Genomic DNA, 21,478 nt, shown 5'->3' on the forward strand with positions numbered 1-21,478 from the left:
GTGAGGGACCTTGCGTGAGTGGCTCCTTCATTTGGTTCCCACCAGGACCCCAGTGCCACTGGCATCACTTCGTGCTGACGAGTTGAGCGGTCACAGCAGTGATGTCACCACTCAAAGGCCATAGTAGCAGGGCTGTTGTTGCGGTGTGTTCCCCGCCCACCTCCCGGGGCTCTAACCGGTGACCACTGTCCTCCAGAATTTCATCATGGCTCTGACCACTTGGCAGATACAGAAAGGGAACAGTCTGCTTGTCTGTGCCTTTATAATACTGGCACTTTGCCTCTGGATAGCACATTCACTTATTCGGTGCATTTTCTTGTCTATTGCCTGATCTTTTCCTACTGAAGCAAAACTTCCCGTGTTTCGTAATTGTCTGTGCCACAGAGACAGCCTAGGAATCAGAGCCAGAGACTCTGTGCTGGAGGAGGACCAATGCCCCAAATTGCTTGAAGAACAACGAAGCCCATAGAAGTTGCCAATGGAGCCAGCGTGGCGATGCAGCAGTACAGCTGTTCTACGGGGAGCACAGGCAGCAATTCGGCACAAGCCGGGAGCCGGAGGAATTCTCATCCGAGTCGCGGGGCTCTCTCTGTTGGCCCTGCCTAGGAACAGGTGGCTGCCCGGTTTTAATTTTAGGGACAGGCAGACACGGGGTGATGCTACAGGGAATAAGAGCCTATTAGGATTTGGTAATATTGGCATATGTGGTGGCCTAGAAACATAACCCAGAAATGTTTCTCGCTTTTTCAGCAATTTGGAAAAGGGCAAGAATGAGTGTCTGGAAGGGTGGGCAGGGAGAGGCCTGAAAAACAGATTTTTTACTTCTCATCACATTTTGGGAAAGGGAGCACCTGGAAGCAAAGCTCCCACCAAGAAAAACGGGTCGTCTGCACATCACGTGCAGTGAGTCTTCCCACTGGGCTCCGAGGCAGTAGGAAGTTAGAGACTCACTCCTTCAGTCCGTTTGGGCGCTGGTGGCAAATTATTGCTTTTACTCTGGTACCATTCAGAAAATTATGGCTCTCTAAATCATACCCTGGAGGGCTGAGAAAATAAAAAGGCCTTCCCACCTGCGCAGCCGAAGCCAAGCTTCCCCTCCAAGTCAGTGATTTGCAGCCTTGCTGCACACTAGAACACTGGAGTGTGTGTGTGTGTGGGGGGGGAGTGCTTTGCAAACCCCAGTGCCCAGGCTGCAAACCAGACAATGAAATCAGAAAGTATGGGAGTGGGACCCAGGAACAGTATTTTTTAAGCTCCCAGATGATTCCCATGTATAGCCAAGGTCAAGAACCAGAACCAGTACTCTACATGCTCACACGCTGGGCCGTGAGGGCTGCTCTGATGTGACAAAGCCCCTGCCACTGGCCTTCCTTTGGTTTCCTCCACCTGCCATAATCACAGGCTCAGCAGTGAGAATTCCGCCTGATGCATTGAGAAAATAATTATCCGAGCATTATGTGGTTGGCGGGCTCATGTTCACTAATCCATTTTGCTAATTAACATGAATTGGACCCCACGCTAGAGAAGGCAACAGATCTGCAACGTGTGAGATATGTGTACACGCGACTGTAATATAGGGTATTGTGTGATCAGGGCTTTGAGAGGCTGTCGGGCAGGGATTGAGAGAAAAAACAAGATGGCTTTTAGCTGAACTAGGCGTGTCCTCACAAGTGACCCATCACAGCACACACACACACACATCCTCCTCAGCACACAATACAGAACTAAGTACAGAGCAGGTGCTAATGAGCTCAGGTGAATGAATGAATTCACATAGCTACACACTGGAGCCCACCAAAGCCAACACCCAGGACTCAGCTCCCTCTATAACCTCCATCTGGCCCCGCCTCCTGCAGGTACCTCAGCCTCTAGTCTCTCTCTTCCCCTCTCCCCACCTCACGCTGCCCTTGCAGTCCTGGGGGGCACATCGGGGCTGCGTGCCCTGCACTGGCTGCTCTGCTGACAGGATTCCTCCCCAAGACTGAGGTCTGCAGCTGCCCTCCAGTGCCTCTCTCCCTTCTCTCTAGAATAAAATCCCTGATTTTGGGCTGAGCACATAGCCCCCCACAATAAGAGCAGGAGTGGCCATTTGCCTAAGAGCTGGGCAATGAGTTAAGGGGAAGTGGTGTGTGCAAATTCTGGGTCATGCCCTTCATGGAAATGGCCCTTTTCCTCTTCCCTCCTCCACCCTGCTGCTCGAAAGGACGTTGTGGTGTGATGCCCTCGTGGACCACGTGAGCAGGGCAATGCCCTGACGATGGCAGAGCTCCACAGGCAGCAGGGGCCTGGGTCCCCCACACAACCTGGCCTGGACGGGCTCCGCCCATCAGACTGAGCTCCCTCACGTCTTCTCCTCACAGCAGAGCCCATGTCCGTACACGGCCCTGCCGCCCACATCCTGCGGTATCTGGAGCTCCTTTTTATATTACTGAGAGAAAGGTATTGAGGAAAACCGAATTATTTCTGTCAGAGCGGTCAATGATTGGGTGACGTCTCAGAGCAAAGCTGCCGGGAGTCCATGAATCTTTACTGCTCAGCCGGTCAGGCTGGGAGGCTCTGCGTTGCTGATGAAGGCAATAACTTGACCGGCCTCTTTTTGCCGGTCCACACAGTCTGTGGAGACTACGGGGGAAATTGAGTGATCGTCATTCTTGGTTAGTGGGCTGCAGAGTGGAGGGGCAAGAAGCTCTGTGAATGGTATTGGAATTTCCTGGCTCCTCTGGATGAAAGCAAATGGAAGCACACGGGACAAAGGGAGAGCGCATGGGCTCTGGAACCAGACCTATGAGCGTGGTGGCCTTGAGCAAGGTACTTAGCACCTGGGGAAGGCAGGTAATTTCACCCAAGTCACAGGGCTGCTGTGAAGATTTAGTGCCAAACCCGTCCCTGGGCCCTTCCCCAAACCTACTTAATCTGAACTTCCCAGGACTGAGGTGGCGAGTGTTAGTCAGGGTTCTCCAGAGAAACAGAACCAACTGTGTGTGTGTGTGTGTGTGTGTGTGTGTGTGTGTGTGTGTGTGTGTGTATCGACATAGATATATAGAGAGGAGAGAGAGAGAGAGATTTACTTTAAGAAATTGGTCCATACAACTGTAGTGGTTTGCTAAATCCACATTGTGCAGAGTGGGCCAACAGGCTGGAGGCCCAAGAAGAGTCAGGGTCGCAGGAGAAGCCCAAAGGTCGTCTGCTGCTGAATTCATTCTTTTTGGGGGAGGTCAGTCTTTGTTCTATTGGGGCCTCCAACTGATTAGATGAGGCCCAGCCACATTATAGAGGCTAATCTGCTTTATTCAAAACCCACTAATTGAAAAGTTAATCTCATCCAAAAAACATGCTCACAGAAACATCTAGAACAATATCTGACCACGTATCTGAGCTCCATGGTTCAGCCAAGTTGATACATAGAATTAACCATCGTAGGGGATGGGCATTCAGGGAGCTAGATTTTTAATAACCTCTCCAGACATGATATGAGGCAGAGCCAAGTTTGGGGACCATTCTCGGTGATACACCCTGAGGTCACTGCCAGTTTCAGGATTCCTCGCCCCACCGCCACAAGACTTCTTCCATTTGTGAAGCTGGTTGTACCAGCCGCATGTTGAACTCAGAACCAACTTTCAGTCACGTCATGGGTCAGGAAGCCAGGACACAGCCAGGACACAGCAGGCTGGGGAGAGCGCCTGGAGCCCAGGGCCCAGCTCACCCTGGGCATTGGGTCAGCTGCTGGCTGCATCTTCCTGCTGACTGCCAGTCTCTGTGCGTTGAAGCCCTTCTCCCTTCCCCTGTCCCTCAGCAGATCCAACGCTGCAAACCTTGGGGGGTCGTCCTGGGAGCTGCCTCACAGTCACCAGCACATGCACCAACCATCCAAGTCACCGAGCATTTCCCAGAGTGTTTCCCCACCTTGGCTACCCACGAGAAGCACATAGGGGGCATTTTCAAAATACAGACGACCGGACCCTCCTAAGACCTACCGGAGCAGAACTGCCAGAAGTGGTTCTTAAACAGATGTATGTTGGGAAATCGCCACAGGGGATTATGGAATGCCAAACAATAAGAAGGCACCAGTTCCACTAATGACAAACAGAACAGAATGGGGGACACTAGCATTTGCCACTTCCTGATACTATGCTGGCATATGATTTTTCACAATAAAGGCAGCAAAGTTTCGCTGAAAACTCTAAGTGCGCTCTCTAGACAATCGGTGAGAATTCCTGGGTGTAGGATGAGGGCAGCACAATGAAGCCATGTGGGGTGAGGGTCATGGGCAACAGCTCTTCGACATAGTGTTTTCATTTCCTTCAGGTTTCTACCCAGAAGCGGGATTGCTGGATCATACGGCAGTCCCGTCCTGTTTTGTGTAGGGGCTGGACCAATTTACAATCCCACCAACAGCTCACCAGCGTTCCCTGTTCTCCACATCCTGGCTGCTTTTGTTACCTCTTGTCTTTTTCATGCCATCCTAACAGGTATGAGGTGGTATCTCATTGTCCCAACCCCTGAATCTTAATCTCCTTCCTATGGATGGATTGATGACACTTATGGTGCCAATTAATGGCCTCCCTGTCCCCATGCCCTTAGTCCTGTAACTCTGCAGTCCCTCCGACTGACCCTGGGCTTGGCCATGTGACTCATTTCAGCCAATAGGTCACTAGTAGATTTGGTGGAAACCAAAGCTTGAAAAAGTGCTTGTGCATTTCCACGTCTTCTCTATGACACCATGAGATCAAGCCCAGGCTGGTCACTAAGGACGAGATGTGGCACAGAACCAACCATCCCAGCCGAAGCCATTCTAGATCAGCTAATGGTCTGCTGATGCCCAGACATGTGAATGAGCCCCAGCCAACACCAGCAGAACGTACTCTTCTCCACGCAAGCCCAGCCAGGATCGGTGGCACCAACCAGGTGACCCATGGACGCAGGAGAAGTATACATAGTGGTTGTTGTAAATTGGGGGGATACTCTACTACCATGCAATGGAGAACTAATAAGGAGGGGCCAACCAGCTCCCCAGGTTCAGGTGAGAAGCCAGAGCCCATGTGTTAAGGAGCTGATGTGAAGCCCTCTGCTTCTCTTGCTGTGGCCTCGGGAGCAAAGTGAGGACAGAATTCTGCTCCAGCCCCATCCAGCCTCCGGTTCGGCAACCCCGTGACAGCCCCACTGTTAACACGGTGATAAAATGTTCCACTCTCCCCTCTGACTAACAAGGTATTTGCCACAGAAAGCATCTCAGAATAAATTATACATGAGACATGGTTTCTAAACTAGTTGCGAATTTTGTTCCAGGACATTTTTGCGTTTCTTCGAACATTCCCCGTAGAGGTGAACTATCCTACCAAGAAGTTAAATGGAATTAGAAAAGAGCCTTAAAGGAATCCACTTGGACCCACCGTGGTGAGCCAAGCATGTTATAGGGTCCCCGAGGCCCTATGCGGCTTCGGTATGTATCGTTCCTGTAAAATAGCTGAGCAATATTACTGTAGTGGTCCTTAAGGAACACGTTTCGAAGAATTTGAAACCAACAATTGCCCCTATAATGCGGCTGATTAAAAACGTGGACTCTGCTCAGATAGACCTGCCTTCACATCCCAGGGCTACAAACATATAAAATATGAGACCCCAGGATACATACTTCGCCTCTCTAAGTCTTGATTTCCTCATCTGTTAAGTGGGGCTATTCATTGTGACGCCTTCATAGGGTTGTTGGCAGGATTAAAAGAGTTCATCATTTAAAGGCATATAATAGTCACTGAAGAAATGCAAGCGGCTATTAATTACCATGGTCACGCTTTAGAAATCCCCCAAGCAACAGAGAATTCTGATCTGGAAAACTGAGCCAAGGCTGGTCTCTCTCAGGCATTCCACACAACTACCTTTGAGTTTATGCATCTCTTTTCTCTGTATTAGGTCTCTCAATTGAAATACGCCATTCCCTCCAGAGGCCAGCAAGAAGACCGAGTTAACAGATAAGAACACTGGAAATCAAGTCAACCCCTTGAGGCAGGGAGCTCCAGGAATTAGAGAAAAGACACCATCTTCACCATTCTTCCAAGCAGTTGAGGCATGACAAATACTGTGCTCCAGAGTGACATGGGTCTCTCTCTGGGTTCTGGTAGATGAATGCATTTAGCAGCCTCTTCTTAGGTCAAAGAAATGGGACACAGTTTGAGACTGCCTGCTTGTAAACTTGTAGAGTCAGCAAATGGCTAATCTCTGGCCCAGAATAAAATCACTTAAAGAAAAAAAAAAGATTTTCCTCCTTAAAAAAGTGGTACATGCTTACAGTATCAGTTAGCTATTGCCATAATAATGCTGCATAACAAATCACTCCAAAATTCAGGCCCATTTTTCACTGGGCCTTACAAATTTTATAGCCAGTCCTGGATACGGGACAGGGTGAAGAATTAGGGACAATACAGTTGACTCTTGAACAACAAGGGTTTGAACTGCACGAGTCCACTTAGACATGGAATTTTTTCAATAAATACGTGTACTGATTTGATCCAAGGTTGGGAGTCCATGGACGCAGAGGGCTGACTATAGTATGCATTGATCTACACCATTTAATATATGGGATTTGAGCATCCACAGATTTTGGCTTTAGTGAGGGGACCAATGCCATTCAGATACCAAGGAGCAACTTAAGTTTTGGGGGAGTCCAAACTCATACGCAGATTTTCACCTGTGTGGTAGGTCGGTCCCCCTAACCCCTGCATTGTTCAAGGGTCAACTGTAATGCAATCTTCCTATTTCACAAACGGACTCTGCACTCCAAAAGGGTCATATTCATTCCCCATCCCCTCCAGCCCCTGCTTTCAGAACCACATTATGCAATGTCTGCTGTGGATTCAGGTTTCACACCACTGAGCTTCACATCACACCATGGCACCTCCCTAAGACAGAGGGGTGGCTCTGGATAAGCCTGAGGAGGAAGGGGCATAGGTGGCCAAAAGTGGTAACATTTGTGGCCCGATCGCTGTAGTGTTCTTTCCAGAATTAAACCTGGAGCACCTGCCCCTCCCATGAGCCTGTTTACACCTCTCCAGGGAACTCAACCCCCCACCTACTCCCAACCCCCCCCCACTCATCCTTCTCTTCATTGTCCCATTGGTGCTGCTTAACGGAGACAGTAAACATTATCCATCCACTAGAGCTTTTTACACGCGCCAATGTCGGAAAGCCTGCAGGAAGACAGGACATATTCTTGGGGAAATCAGCGGGTAAACTGCACAATCACAGCACTGTCATGCCAGAACGGACACCCCAAACTGTGCAGCTTGGTACCTCCTCTCCAGCAGTTTCAGTCTAACTCGAAACCATCCCAGACGTGAGGTTGTCTCACTTGGTTTAAGGGAGGTGAACACTGCATCGCCCCCCAGGAGCCATCCAGTCCCAAGGTCTGACGACTGCGGTCTATAAAGAAACGTTCTCTTGCTTCTCATACTGGTCTTGGGCTTCCACTTCCGTTCATTACCTCGAACCATTTCCTGAACTTGGAGATGCAGCAGGAGGCTCCTAGTCAGTCCTCTCCCCACGAGGACCCTTTCTGTGCCTGAAAGCAGCCATCAAACCAAGCTCTGCTTTCCGTGGCGCCTCCGGCTCCCAACCCTGTACTTTATAGGGACCCACAGAGCCGACGACACGCTCAGCGGGGAGAGCAGTGCAAGAAGCAAGGGGCTGTTACCACGACAAAGTGAATCATACGCACAAGTCGCCACAAGAACCCTGCGGCTCAGACAATTACCCAGAGAACACATTTTCTGATAATTATAGAGCTGAAAATGGATTTCCTTTGCAAATCCCTTTCTTTCTCCTGAGAAGCTGAGGAGGTGGTTTAACAACAGTCAGCTGCTGAGAAGCATCACATTCCGGGGTGTTTAGGAGATGAGTTCCAAGAAATTCTTGGAAGGTACAGTTCCCAGAAGGTGGCGGTGCTAACTAACCCATTAACCCTCCCCACCACCCCCAACAGGCGCTCCCAGCTTGGAAATCTGAACTCAGAAGCCCATTCAGAATGAGACAGGCCGGGTTAGGCCCTGGCCATCCCTCCTTGTGACTCAAATATCAAATGACAGTTACCTGAGAAAACGGAAGGGGGCACTAAGGAGCATGCCGCCAGCCAAGGATGACCCCAGCCTGCTTCAGCATCAAATGTGTGTTCAGGGATGTTATAAGGAGTTTTATGCAGCAGCTGAGGGTCAGGACAACAATAAAAATAACACTTAATGCGTGCTGAGTGTTTATGAGCTAGATGCATGTGTATTATATCATTTAATTCTCCCATCTCTATGTGCTGTTCTTATAGAGAAAGGCAGAGCTACAGGTGGGCTCAGGTCTGTATCCCACGACTTCCAAGAAATTCTGGGAAGGTACGGTTCCCAGAAGGTGGCGGTGCTAACCAACCCCCGTTGCCCAGCTCCTCAGGGCAGAGGCAGCAGAAGCCTTTATGTGTCGCCACCGCCCTACACCACCTTTCAGCTGGAAGGAACCGGAACTGGCTAAGAGAAGACATTAACAAAGTTAAAACACAAGTGACAACGAGGGCCGAGGGCACAAATACAAAGAAAAGAAATGGGATAGGAGCACGTGTAGCTTAGAAACCTTCTGTGTCCATAATGAATACAATATAGAGTTCAATTTGACTGTAAAATATAAATTGGATGTAAGTTGTAAACACCTCACAACATGTAAGTTTTGCGCTACGTCATGGGCAGTGCTGTGATGCTGAAAGATTATTGATTATCCAGAGTTCCCAACAAGGGTGTAGATTACAGAAGTGCCAGAAAGTTAGCAGCCGTCATCAACTAACTGAATAAATATTTATGAAGCACTTCCTCCTCCTATGTCACTACGTATGACAGCGAACAAAGTCATTTTCCTTTCAGAACTTACATGTTAGTGGGAGAAGACAGACACATGTGCCCTCAGTGTGTCTGTGAGAATACAGAGAATTACCAAATTAAGCTAACAACCAAAGCCTCAAAGGCCAGACCATCAGAAATGACAACAACAGGAAATCACATTCAGAGAGAAATCATATGGACATCAATAAAAATGGCCTCGGGGACCCGGGCACAGAGACGCAAAGGTGAAGAGGAGCCAAGTGGTAAAAAGACGGATGTGCTCATGGCAAGAGGACTTGGGCAGGAGGAAGATGCCACAAGGGAACAAAGCTGCAGGCAGGTGGCTGGCTGCTGCCTCAAGGTGGTCAAGAGGCGCTCGCCACCCCGGTGCAGCCCCTTCTCGCATAGGCCGCGTACTTTGATATTGTTGGCTTTGACCTTTGAAAGGTCCAAGGCGTGGGCAGTAGGTTCCTGGCAGAGGCAGCCACAGGCCACTGCCTACTGTCTGGCCAGAGTCAATGGTTAAGCAAATAAAGGGATATGCAGTACTAACAAGTGATAAATATGGACCAATGTTCCAGAAAGCCCAGGAGGGTACATTCAGGATGGGGAAAAAAGGGCAACTTGGAGTGTGAAAGACACGTATGTGTCATTCTTAAAGAACAAACCAGAAACTACAGAAGTGACAGCTGGAGGGAGTGGGTTATTGGTGTCCAAGGTATCGTCTGGGAAAATAACTTACAAATTCGTGAGTTACCCTTAATACCAAATGTGATGTTATTTTCTTAACCGTGCTTTATTCCTTGGATCATTAGTATATTCACATGTACTTTCATTCTCTGAGTCAACCTCCCCTGCTATGATATACAAGACGTGGAACGCTAACATACTGAGTTTCTCAGAAAACAGTAAAGGACAAGTAGTAGCTTGCATACTAATTAACTTAGTGATTAAGCTCGCTCTCCCAATGAAAGCTATCATTACTGAAATATAGAAAAAATTTCAAAAGCTTGCAAAATTGTTTCCCTTCCCTCGGTCTTGGCGTGGCATTTGGTTTCTCTCCTATTCACACAAGGCTCACACTTCTCCTTTTGGGTTAACAGGTGACTTTCCTATGGCCTGTGGCCCATCCACTCTGGACAGCGGCCAGGTAGGTCCTTTGGCTCAAGGCTATGGACCCTGCTGGTTTTACCTGCAAGCTGCTGTTCTTTACACGTTGCCGCACAAAGAGCACCCTTTCTTGACTGGAGAGTGACAGACCGGGCTCTCTGGCCCCCGGCAACATCACAGAGTTGTGCCAAGCACCAAGCTTGAGCTGCACGTGCACACGTAAATATGCGTGCACATGTGTGCTTCCTGAACGCACGGAGGCAGCTGTGACCTACTGCCCACCCACTCAGAGCAACGCTCTGAATGCCTGGCTCCCACGTTAAACACCCCTCCCATCGCACCACGCAGACACTTCCGGGGATGCTGGCCACCAAACTGCACAGCTGAGTGGCAGACTGAAGCCTCCAAGGAAACCCAGCATCCAGTGAAAACCTTCCCGAAGTCGGTCGGGTGCGAGCATTTCTGAGCCCAGCACCAGACAGCGAATGCCAGCCATCGTTATGCAGAGATAAAGAACCTGTGAGGCCAACCAGAGGGCCCTGGCAAATATCCAGTGTGGACCTGACACTTTGATTGATGGCTGCCCCTTTCAATGAGCTCCGCTTGTCTCTGGAGGCTTCCAAAGAACCATCACTGGCTCCCCCCACACTCTTGCCTTCCTGGGGAGACAGGACTGGAGCAGGCACTGAGCCACGCCAGCCCCTTTCACCCAGGACCGCGGCGCTCTTGCACTGACCTTTCGCAGAAGGAAGCAGATGCGTTCAATGTTCCTCAGTCGTTCCCTCTATGAGGACACACAAGGAGAAGGGAGACGGGAGGTTAGAGCGAGAGAAGCCCCCACATCCAGCCCCCAGTAGAGAAGGCAGAACCCACCAGAGACCCCTCCCAGCCAGGTGACGTGCGTGCTCCCACCGATGGCTTTTCCTAACAAGAGTTTCTAACTGTTTCCCATCTACCTTGTCAGTCATTAGCTGTTAACAGAACTGCCCCAGAAAACAGCATGGGCTCAGCTTTCCTCTCAGTCCAGCAGAGGTGTCTGCACTTTTTTCTACAGTCAAAGTCTCTCTCAGCCTCCAAGTGCCCCTAAGACAGTCAGACGACAGACCAGGCAGCATGTGTTCACTGAATGTCCTAAAGCCTGTAGTCGGCCCTCCTGGGGCTGGGGGGGCGGTGTCCCCACAGGCCTCGAAGAGCATATGTGCCCTGGTAAGTGTCCAAGCAAGAGAAGCTCTCTGCCCATTGGCTTTGTTTTTCTAAAGTGAGTGTATTTAGAGGAAGTAATCTCCACACTAAATCAGACACCGACAGCGCCCCTGGGCTAAGACGTTTCCAGCCGTCCAAGTGCACCTGCAACTGGGCAGGTGGCGAGGCTCACATCACACACCCGTGCCGCGCCCCCTTTCCCGCAGTCACTTCCTTGGTTTCCGAAGCCACTGCAGCGCAGCTGTGGCCTCTCCCAGGGCTCATTCATTACCGAGGCAATTTGGTTGCCATACATGTGATGGCAATGCGATTCCTCAGGGATCTGCAGAAGACATGTGGCTGGGACACTTCAATGTCCTAAAAATCATAAATATGGTGATTCCTCTGCATCCTTTAAGGCCAGAGAAAGAGCCCACATCGGTACAAACTAGTGTCCACATGGCTAGGAAGAGAGACGATGTCATCCTTAACACGTGTGTGCACGCACGCACACACAGAGCCGGGCATCGAGGCGTCCCAAATGGAGGATAACGGCAAAGCTGCGAGACAGCAGGCACGAAAGGGGGTGCACAGGACACACACTGGTGCCTCCACCAGCAGCCCGCTCCTCGGAGGACACCTCGCGTTGCTCTGCAGGGAGGCTGAAAGCCCAGCTGGTGAAAGGAAGCGCGAGGGCAACCTGAGAAACGAGGAGGAGCACAAACCATTCCTCCTCCTTTCCACTCAGACGTCCGACCATCTCTGGGGCTTCAGGGGGTCTGACATCTAAAGAACCAGCGGCGTCATGCGCGTCCATTCAGGCATGCGTCACACCGATCAGCAGTTACTTGTAACACAAGTCCTTCCACGCTGTTGTTACCAAGCAGTGAAGGGTTATTTCAAGCCACCTGGTCCTGACATGCCACCGCAGGGGCCCTCCAGAGGCCTAAAGAGCTTGGAGACGAAGTAAATGAGGCTTCCAGAGCATTTCACTCCCTGCCAGGGAACAACATGATAAGACCTGGGGAAATGCGACTATTGCTGCTCCACTTGTGGTTTATACATTTATTTTTCTATCTCAGACAAGAGTCTCTTCCCTGGTGGCCTCCGTGTGTCCACGAGAGGGCTGGCCTTCAGGTCTCAGGCTGTTTAATCAGTTCATTACTAATTAGAAGTGTAGCTTTAATAATAGGAAAAAGGAGTTGAGCTCCAGTTTCTATGCTGTACAGCTTCACTCTTCAACATTCATTCATTCTTTCATCAACAAATAGTTACTGCGGGCCTACTGTGTGCAGGCTCTGTTCTGGCACCGACCTTGCAGAGACGCTCCCCTGGGAGTCAATTCTCTTTGTTCTGTGTGAACTGAGAAACTCGCCTTGGGGAGAGGGTGACGGGCTCCATGAAAATGTCTCACGGCATCACCTCCGATCGCCTGCGACCCGATGTGGAATTTGCGTGATGGCATTGAGTGACAGGACAAATGTCTCCCTAGCATGTCGCCTGCGATCATACAAGAAGGCCCTGGCTGTTCTAGGTGAGCCGCTTCCTAGTTTGAGCCCTCACAACCGGGCAGAAGGAAAGCAGGCTCTTGACTCTCCCCAGCATTCCGAAACGGAAGCGCCCTCTCGGCCTCGAGCAGCTCTGTACACCGAGTGGGTATGGGCAAGCCAGCTGTGTACTGTCGGTGGCAAACACAGAAACATCCAGAAAGAAATGAGACCTGGGCTGCAACCCTTTCAGGCCTGGAGGAGCCACATTACAATGAAAGCAAAATGCATTTTAATAATGATACACTTCACAAAATGTAGTGAGGTTTCAAGTGGAACTTAAGGATTTGTTCAAGTAACAAAATTCTGACTTTGAAAGGGTTTGTCTCTGTTTCAGAGAATCAAAGAATGTGATGCCCAGGGGGCCTCAGTTTTAATAAAATCAAGTCTGTTAAAGAGACAGCATCGAGGAGGTGGTAAGAACATGGGCGTTGGAGATGAGCAGAACTGGGTTCCAGTCCTGACTTCACTGCTCAGGAGCTGTGCTCCTGGATGAGGGCCCGACGGTAAACGATGCCTGCCTGGCAGAGTCCTGGGGACGGTTAGAGGTAACGTAGCATATCGAGTTTCTAGCGTATAGTAAAAACTCAGAAAGAACAAACATTGCAGCCCCGTCATAAGCCTGTACTTTACAGAGGGGCACACGGCAGCCTGGTCGCAGGTCTTTCGTTGCCTCCCTGCAGCTAAGAATACAGCTCTTTGTCCCCTCACTAAAGAACGTTGCCATAGCCTTCCAGGTTTAGATGGCATCACACTAGTAACTCCTGGTGGTCTCACTACAACTTGTGACTGAAAAGATCAACAGAGCTATTCACACAAAAACTTGCCTCTGCACCAGAAACCAGGGCCTGGAAGGAACTTTAAATAAACACAGGCCCAGTGAGTTTCGATGGAGACACACATTCTCCACGGACTGTGTGTGCTCTATCCTGTGAGCCCAGCAGGGCCAGTCTGGGAGGAGTTTGGAAAAGACTCTGGCCACACCCATGGAGGGTCCCTGGCTCTGGGTCCTGGCTGCACTGAGCAGAGAAGCAGAAGTCACATCCTCCTCCTGTCCCTGCATCCAGGCCTCTGTCTATATCCATCCAGGGCAGAGGGAGGGGCATGCATGGCCGGACGAGCAAGATGGAGCCACACATGCTGGGGCAGGGGTCTTCTCCGTGCTGAACCCGGACAGACAAGCACACTGAATGAGGGGCCCCAGTGGGAAGAGAGCTAAGCTCAGGCCCACAGAGCCTCTCCAGACGAATGCTTCCCGGATGGTGGATATGGGGTGAGCAGCTTTGTGCATCTACTCACCCTGCACGTCTCCCCCTGAGACACCTGGCCAAGCGCAGCCCGAGGTCAAGCACTAATGACACTCCCACATCCCGCCCAACATGCGGGCCAGCGTGGAGCCCTCCTGCTTCCAAGATGAGTAACCAAAAGCCACTAATGCGAGGCCTTGAGAGCCACAGCGCAGCAGGCCTTCTCCACCTGGGTTAGGGGCTGCCATACCTGACCTGCAGGGAGACCTCAGCAGGCCTCAAGAACGAGAAGTCTCCTGGACAACCTGAGCCAGGCACAGAGGTACAGTCAGGGCCGAGGGTGTTCCTTCCTCATCCTGGTTCCTCGCCCGCCTCCCCCACCCCCCACAAGCCCTGGGAAACCTGTGGTGACACCACCCTTCCCGTCACCAGCACCCGTTACTCACCGCATGAACAGGGTTGCACTGATCTATGGGGCTCTTGAAATCCGTCCGTAACTCATCGAAGGCAATTATCTGAAACGGAATCCACAGAATTGAGATGTTACTACAAAGATGAGTCAATATACCGCGTCTAAAGCTTCCTGTAGCTTTGCTTCAAAAGAAGGCGGGAAGAGGGTACCAGGGACACGAGACTGGCCAGGGTTGGTCGCCATCGAAGCTGGTGAGGGGCACTGGGGCTGATTGCACCCTTCTGTCTACTCCTGTGCTTGCTTAAAACGCCCCCAAACAGGAAATGGAAGAGACCTTGTTTAGGGTTCATACTTGTGACTAGTAGATAAGCGAGTCCCGGGACCTAATACACAGTACAGTGAGTCTAGACGACAAAATTGTGTTATCAAGATTAAACTCGCTAAGAGACTAGATCTTAATTGTTCCCAACACTAGAAGACATGATAATTATGGGATGACGTAGAGGGGTCAGCTAATGCTACAATGGCAACCATATTGCAATATAGATGTATCACCTAAAATGTATACAACGTTGTATGTAAAATATATCTCAATTTTAAAAATCCCCAAAATAAAGCTTTTTAAGCTTCCTGTGCTTTACAAACATGTAGAGAAAACTCTATTGAGGTGAGGGCAGTTTGTTGGGGTTTGGAGCAAGGCACAACATTTTGAAAACTTCAAACCAGCACTTTCAGCTTCTCTGCTTACAGAAGGAAGCTGTTGAGTTTTTATTTTTGTTTATTTTGGCGGAGATGCTAATTGGAAGTCAAATGGACAGAAGTCAGGCAAAAGGCAGAAGAGAAAAAGAAGAAAACAGAGTTGACAGTATAGACATAACCCCATCTCTAGCTGTCCAGCGGCTGGACCACCAATTCCTGGACAGGCAGGGCCTCACAGCTTAGTCTGTTGGACTTGGGTCCTCAAGTTTATTCTGGACAGAGACTCAGAGCTCCCCAGAGAGCAACGGTTTCCCCATTTGTCTAGAGGGGAGAATGTTGGAGGTGAGCTTCTCCCGTCAAGATGAGACATGGCACACCCACGTAAAGAACAAGCGAGGGGTGAAGCTTCCTAACCCCAGCCACCTGTCCCCAGAAGGCGGACTCTGGCAGAACAAGGCAGTGTTTGGCCAGTGAGGTGTCCTCTCAGCAATATCTCTCCTGGGCTGCACATAAGTGGACATAGGCAGCTCCCCCAGGAAGGCACATCCCCGGGTCCCTGAACACTTGGCAGAATTGTCAAAGCAATGAAGCCAGCACACCACCCCCATGAGTCGCTGTTCCAGCACCATGGTGCTGAAAGCACCAAGTGAATGAAAACAACCTACTTCCCTCTACAAAGCAGGTATAATTTTAAAGCAGTCACATATCATCCTGATTTTTAATACTCCTGAAGAATTAGGAGAAAATGCTAGTATAACTTGTATTAAGTAAACACATTTCTATATCATCCGTTGCCAGCTAATTATCCAGCCTGTATTTAAATCCTTTAGCAACAAGAAACTTATCATTTACTGAGGATGCGCGGTCCATCCCTGGCTACTTCTAATGAATCATTGTCTTCCTGCATTGAACTGCCATGACTCTCTGGGCTTCCACCTGGTCTAAGCCAGGGTCAATAAGCTATAACCCGCAGTCCAAAGCCAGCCGGTTACCCCTTTTTGCACAACTTGTGAGCTGACAATGGTTTTTACGCTTTTAAAATAATTGCGGAAAGAAATCAAAAGAAGAAGAATATTGTGTGACATGTAAAACTATGTTATGTTCACATTTCAGCTTCCATAAAGTTTTACTGAAACACGGACACATGCATTCTGTCATGCATCGTGTGTCCTTTCACACTATAAGAGCTAAGTTGAGTAGTTGCAACAGACGCCGTCTGGCCTGCAAAGCCCAAAATAGTCACTATTTTGCCCTTTACAGAAACAGTTTGCCAACCCTGGTCTATTCTTTTCCTTGCCCTCTAGAGCAGCACTGTCCAATAAGGCAGCTACTTACATTTGGCTACTTAAATTTACATTTTAATTAGTTAAAATTCAATTAAAAATCAGTTCCCACATTTCAATTGCTCAAAAAACCACATCTGTCTGGTATTAATAGCTATTAATCAGTATAGATATAAAACATTTCCATCATCACAGAAAATTCTATTGTACAGCACTGCTTTAGAGGCCAGTAGGACAGGTCAAGTCACTCTTCCACAAGGAACCCCTCTAAGGATTGTCAGCTACCGGGAACCCAGCAAATCTCTCTTCTTCAAGCTAAATCTCTCCAACCTTTATTTATATAAACTGGCACTGAGTTCCCTCATCATCCTGATAGCCCTCCACTGACACCATAGGTTGTAAATATCTGTACTGTATTAAAATGTGACTGTCAGAACTAAACACCATATTCAAGGTGAGGCCAGTAGGCATGAAGAGTAAAAGTATCCCTCACCTCCTCTGTTCTATAACCTGTATCTCTGTTAATATAACCTGATAGCATTAGCTTTCTATAGCCACATCACGTCCCTGGCTTCATAATGGCCTTGCATTGCCCAAAAGCACTAGGTGTTTTTCATGTGCTTCAGTTAAACTCAGTCCACCTCATTCTGCACGTGCACTGTTGGATTTGGGGTCCTACGAGCAGAAACTGACGTTTATCCCTTTAATTCCTCCCTATTCAGTTTGGTCCATTGGTCCAATCTATTGAAATATGAGCCATCTCCCAACTACAAATCTAGTGAACATACTGTCCTCAGTAACCACAGACACAGTCACCCCAATATAAATGCAAGCTGATTGGGACTGAGGGCAGAGCCCGAGGCTCCCCCTTCCCCATTGCTGAGGATGACATCAGCAATCCTTCGGCCTATTATTTATTCAGTTATAAAGACAATTCACCATATTTTGATCCAGTCAACTGAAAGTAAGTCTCTGGGTGGCTTCAGAACACCCTAACTGTTGCCGCAACAGATTGGAGCTCCCCAACGAGGCTGGGAGCCCATGGAGGAAAGTCAAGCCCCCGGGCCGTGGCTGTGACAGAAGACATGCCTGCAGAGTCCCCACGCCCAGTCCTGGCCTGTGTCCTGTCCCTATATGAGTGCTGGGAGGCGGGTCTGGACTGAAGGGGGAGGAGCCTGTGGATTTGAGCTGCTGAGCGAGCAGGAGAGCAGGTGACCAGGGCGGCCCCTCAGCCCCCAGCCTGGAGGGAGGGGTGAAGGAAGAAAGGCCCACAAGCCTAGCTTATGTCTGTGAGTGCCATGAGACAGTGGGTCGTTCACGGTGCTTTCTGATGATGGGGATGGCAGTGCACACAGTGAGCACAGAGGCTTCCAGCAGCCCCACGCCCACCTGGTAACTACTCGCTAACTAACCCATCCATTCACTTGGCAAACAGTCAGTGAGCATCTTTTTACACGCGGTCACTGGGCTGGGCCCTGCAGAGACAAGATCAACAAAATACAGCTCCTGTCCTCCCAGAGGGAGAGATGAGCACGTAAACGGATCATTACATTACAATGTGACAAGTGCTCTTATCAAGATGATTATAATAGCAGCCACCATTTATCATATGCTCACAATGTCAGGCCCTGGGCTTCGTGCTGTGCATGCTTTTTAGTCTTTATTCCTTCAGCCTCCCCATGAGGCAGGTACTGTTACTGTCCCCATTTTAGAGATGAAGAAACTGAGACCAAATGTTCTTAAATGACTTCAGGATTCAAAACAAGGCCTCTCATCTTACTGCCGTGAGGATTAAATGAAATGATGCACATAAACCACTGGGTACAATGAAAGTCACAATACAGTAACTATTGTTCCATCTGTTACTGTCGTTACTACCGCCAGGAAGGTGTTTGGGCCTCACCTCTCCGGCCTCATGTGCCTCCCTCCTGGGCCTTAAGCACAGTCACTAGTGTCACACAATCCAAGAGGACCCTGGCACTTTTAGGGGAAAAGTAGTAGGAGCCAAGGGTAGTACCGCCCTGACGACGCAAATTTATGTGAAAGTTAACGGTTGTTCTGTCACGGGTGGGAGATGGAGCAATGGATGCTGGGAAGGAGCCTGGGATCAGCCGGTGAGCTGGGAGGGGAGGCATCAGCAGCCCCTGGACCAACCCCTAGACCTGAATGATAAGTACAAATTAGGGAACACGGGGCACAGATTATGGGCCGTTGTCTCTGCCAGAATCTGCAGACACAGCTGGTTCTGACATTGCTTCCCTGGTTCCCACCTAGTTAACAGAAAACAAAGATGCCCCAGAGCCATACACTTCTGGGACTGAGGCCAAGAGAGGGAGAGGGGGCAGGCCCAGCGACGTGCTCCGCTGGCACTCCGCAGGGCCTCCCTGGCGCCAGCCAGCAGCCATCCTGGTTCGAGTAACATCCAGAGAGGAGAGGGCAATGAGCAGGCCCACACACTCTGCTGACTTGCAGCCGGGAGGCGGCCACTCCGAAGAACACAAGCAGTGAAGGAGGGAAGGGAGGGGGGTGGTGGCTGGCAGCATTCAGGGGCCCTCCTGGTCCCACTCAGTCGGGCCACAGCCCCCCGCTCCCCTCAGTCCCCAGTCCCCAGCCAGCACATGGCCACCCCGTCATGCAAGTCGGGAACCTCAGAGCCCGCTCTGCCTGCCTATCCCTACCTGCCTCCCACCCAGCTTGAGCTTGCTCCTCAAATGGGAGACTTCAGGAACAATTTCCGGCTCTGGACGCTCTGCAGTCTGGGCCTCCAGCCTCCCACAGGGCTCTTGGAATCGTTCCTCCTTCTGGTCCCAGTGTCCTCTGCTCCTTTGGGTCAGCAAGTGCCTCCTCCGACTCCCAGTCCTGCAGCACCCCTTGGCCAGCTTGGCCCACGCTCTGGGGGGTGCACACCCAAGAGCGAGTATGGACATGCATCTAGGAGGCTCCCACACCCCAAAGTATCTTCCATGAAGAACCATCATTATTCATTCTTAAAAATGTGCCATTTGCCAGGCACTGTGGTTAGAGCTGGAGGAGACGCTACAAAAAGCAGGCGAGGCACTGGCTTGGCCGACGACAAAGGCTGTCTCCTTGACCAAACTTCACTCAGGCCTTCTGAGCCCTCTTCTTAACTAGGCTTCAACCTGGGGCACTGTGTCCATCCTTGCAGAGCCTCGTTTTGCCAGAATCCTGCTATGTTGGTACAGGAAGAACCCCCACCCTTGATATCTGATCACCCTGGCCCGCCTCCAGCAAGAATCCTACCAAGTCAGTTTCGGAAGAATTCCCCTTACCCTGGAAGGCTCCTCAGAGTAAGTTTCCATCCACCAACCCCTTCGCCCTGCTTCTTGGCTATAAATCCCCATTTGTCCTTGTTGTATCCAGAATGGAGCCTGCTCTCTCTCCCCTATTGCAATAGCCTTGAATAAAGTGTTCCTTATCACTTTGACAAGGGTTAGAACAGTTTTTTCTTCAACACCATTCTCGTGCGTGAACTCTGAAAAAAGCAACTGGGAGTTGCAGCCTATTAAGCAAGACATTGATTGCTCTGAGTGTAAATGTAAATTCTTCAAACAAATTGAAGGTAGGATGTGGATAAAGGGAGGCAGGACTCACAGAACTTAAAATTTTAAAAGTCGGTGGTGGTGGTTTGCTCTGTGTTGGTTTTGAGATCCCAAGGGGCAGATTATACATTAACTCTACTCATTGGCTCACGACACATTATCATCACTGACCTCAGCGAGGCCCTCTTTTATTTTTTCTTTCATCAATTTCCTTTTATCCCTTTAGTCCTTTCCCTCCATCCTAGACAATTATTGGTGTATGTTTAATGTGTACCTTTCTCTTTGCTGTGTTCTTGCAAAGTATGCATGTTCGCGTACACATATTTTTCATTTACCTACCTCGTATCTCTTGCTAACCTTTTGCATTCAGCAGTGTAGCTGCAGGAGTCCATGGGTACAGCCACTACGTCTTGTCTATCCAATGAGATAGAGATGGATTTGATCTTGCACCCAAATAATGCTGCAAGACCCCCATGCGTGTTCTCTTAGAGATCGGTGTGCCAATTTCTTTGAGATTTATACCTAAGAATGAAACTGCTGGATCATGCGGTTTATGGGGATTTTTAAATTGAACTAAGCACTCCCTGACTGCATCCCATTTCCCTGCCAACACTTGACAGCACCTAGCTTCTAGTGTTTACAGTCTAATAGGTTTTAAGTGATCTTTTTGTTGTTTTAACTTGTCTTTCCCCAGTTAGAGCTTCTCTTCATATAATGGTTAGTCATTTGGGTGCTCATTTTTGTAAATTGCCTGTTTAGCTGCTTGTCTATTTTTCTATGAGATCACTGCCTTTTTTCCTTTTGATTTGTGCTTATTGCTGGTATGTGGTAGATATGAGTTCTCTTTCCATTTGAGACATATTGAATATCTTCTCTCATCTGTCAGCTGTTAATTAACTCCATCTCTGGTATCCTTCATTGAATAGAAATCAAGCAATTTTTGCCTTACGTTTTACACTTTTTGAAGTTTTTATCTAAGTCCTTCCTTGCCCCTGAGACACAAAGAATCCCACGAGGTTATGAGTGCCTCAGGGATTACAGGATGCAATGCTCTAAGAGGAGACACTTCGCTTTGGTCACTGCTGCATCTCCAGCACTTGGATCAGAGCCAGTCACACAGCAGTTGCTCAATAAATATCTATTGAAAGAATGAATGAATGAGTTCACCATATTCTTATTCTTGGCTTAGTGTTTGTAATAAATGGAAATGAGTGCATGAATAAATATGAAATATTTTAAACTTCTCGAAATACTTTTTTCTCGAAATAGTATTTGATCGCACCCACCCACCCAGTTCTTACAGACAAAGTGGGGGATGTCCCTCTCCTACCCCACACTGCCTCGCTAGGTGGGAATGTGTGTGCCTCTGCACCAAAGATGGAGCCCTGGGGCAAGCCAGCATGCAAGGGGGCCGTTCCCTGAGGGCAGTCACACGTCCACCCCTCATGCAGCAGGTCCCAGGAGGCAGAGCTTCCGTCCAGGTCAATCTCCTCCAGATCCAGTAATTAAGCAACTGAATTTACCCATATTCAGGAATGTGTAAGAATGCTCTACCTTATAGAAAAAATTATTTCAGGTGGTATTATATAAAATCT

General features: G+C 49.4%; 1 protein-coding gene across 3 annotated transcripts in view; it reads right to left on the reverse strand.

The window, feature by feature from the left end:
* The window catches only part of CNIH3 (cornichon family AMPA receptor auxiliary protein 3), a 167,078-nt gene that overhangs the window by 34,368 nt on the left and 111,232 nt on the right, over positions 1 to 21,478 (reverse strand). For 2 of the 3 annotated variants that reach the window (XM_074316949.2, XM_074316951.2), the window contains 2 exons: positions 14,376 to 14,444; positions 10,690 to 10,737 (listed from right to left, as the gene is read on the reverse strand). In XM_074316949.2, coding sequence (XP_074173050.2) covers positions 10,690 to 10,737; positions 14,376 to 14,444 — 117 coding nt within the window. The remainder of the gene's footprint in view (positions 1 to 10,689; positions 10,738 to 14,375; positions 14,445 to 21,478) is intronic. The other variant, XM_088799130.1, reaches the window with a different exon arrangement.

Source organism: Rhinolophus sinicus, chromosome 6 (genome assembly GCF_057876585.1).
Source record: "Rhinolophus sinicus isolate RSI-liver-muscle chromosome 6, RSI-T2T, whole genome shotgun sequence".
Classification (NCBI taxonomy): domain Eukaryota; kingdom Metazoa; phylum Chordata; class Mammalia; order Chiroptera; family Rhinolophidae; genus Rhinolophus; species Rhinolophus sinicus.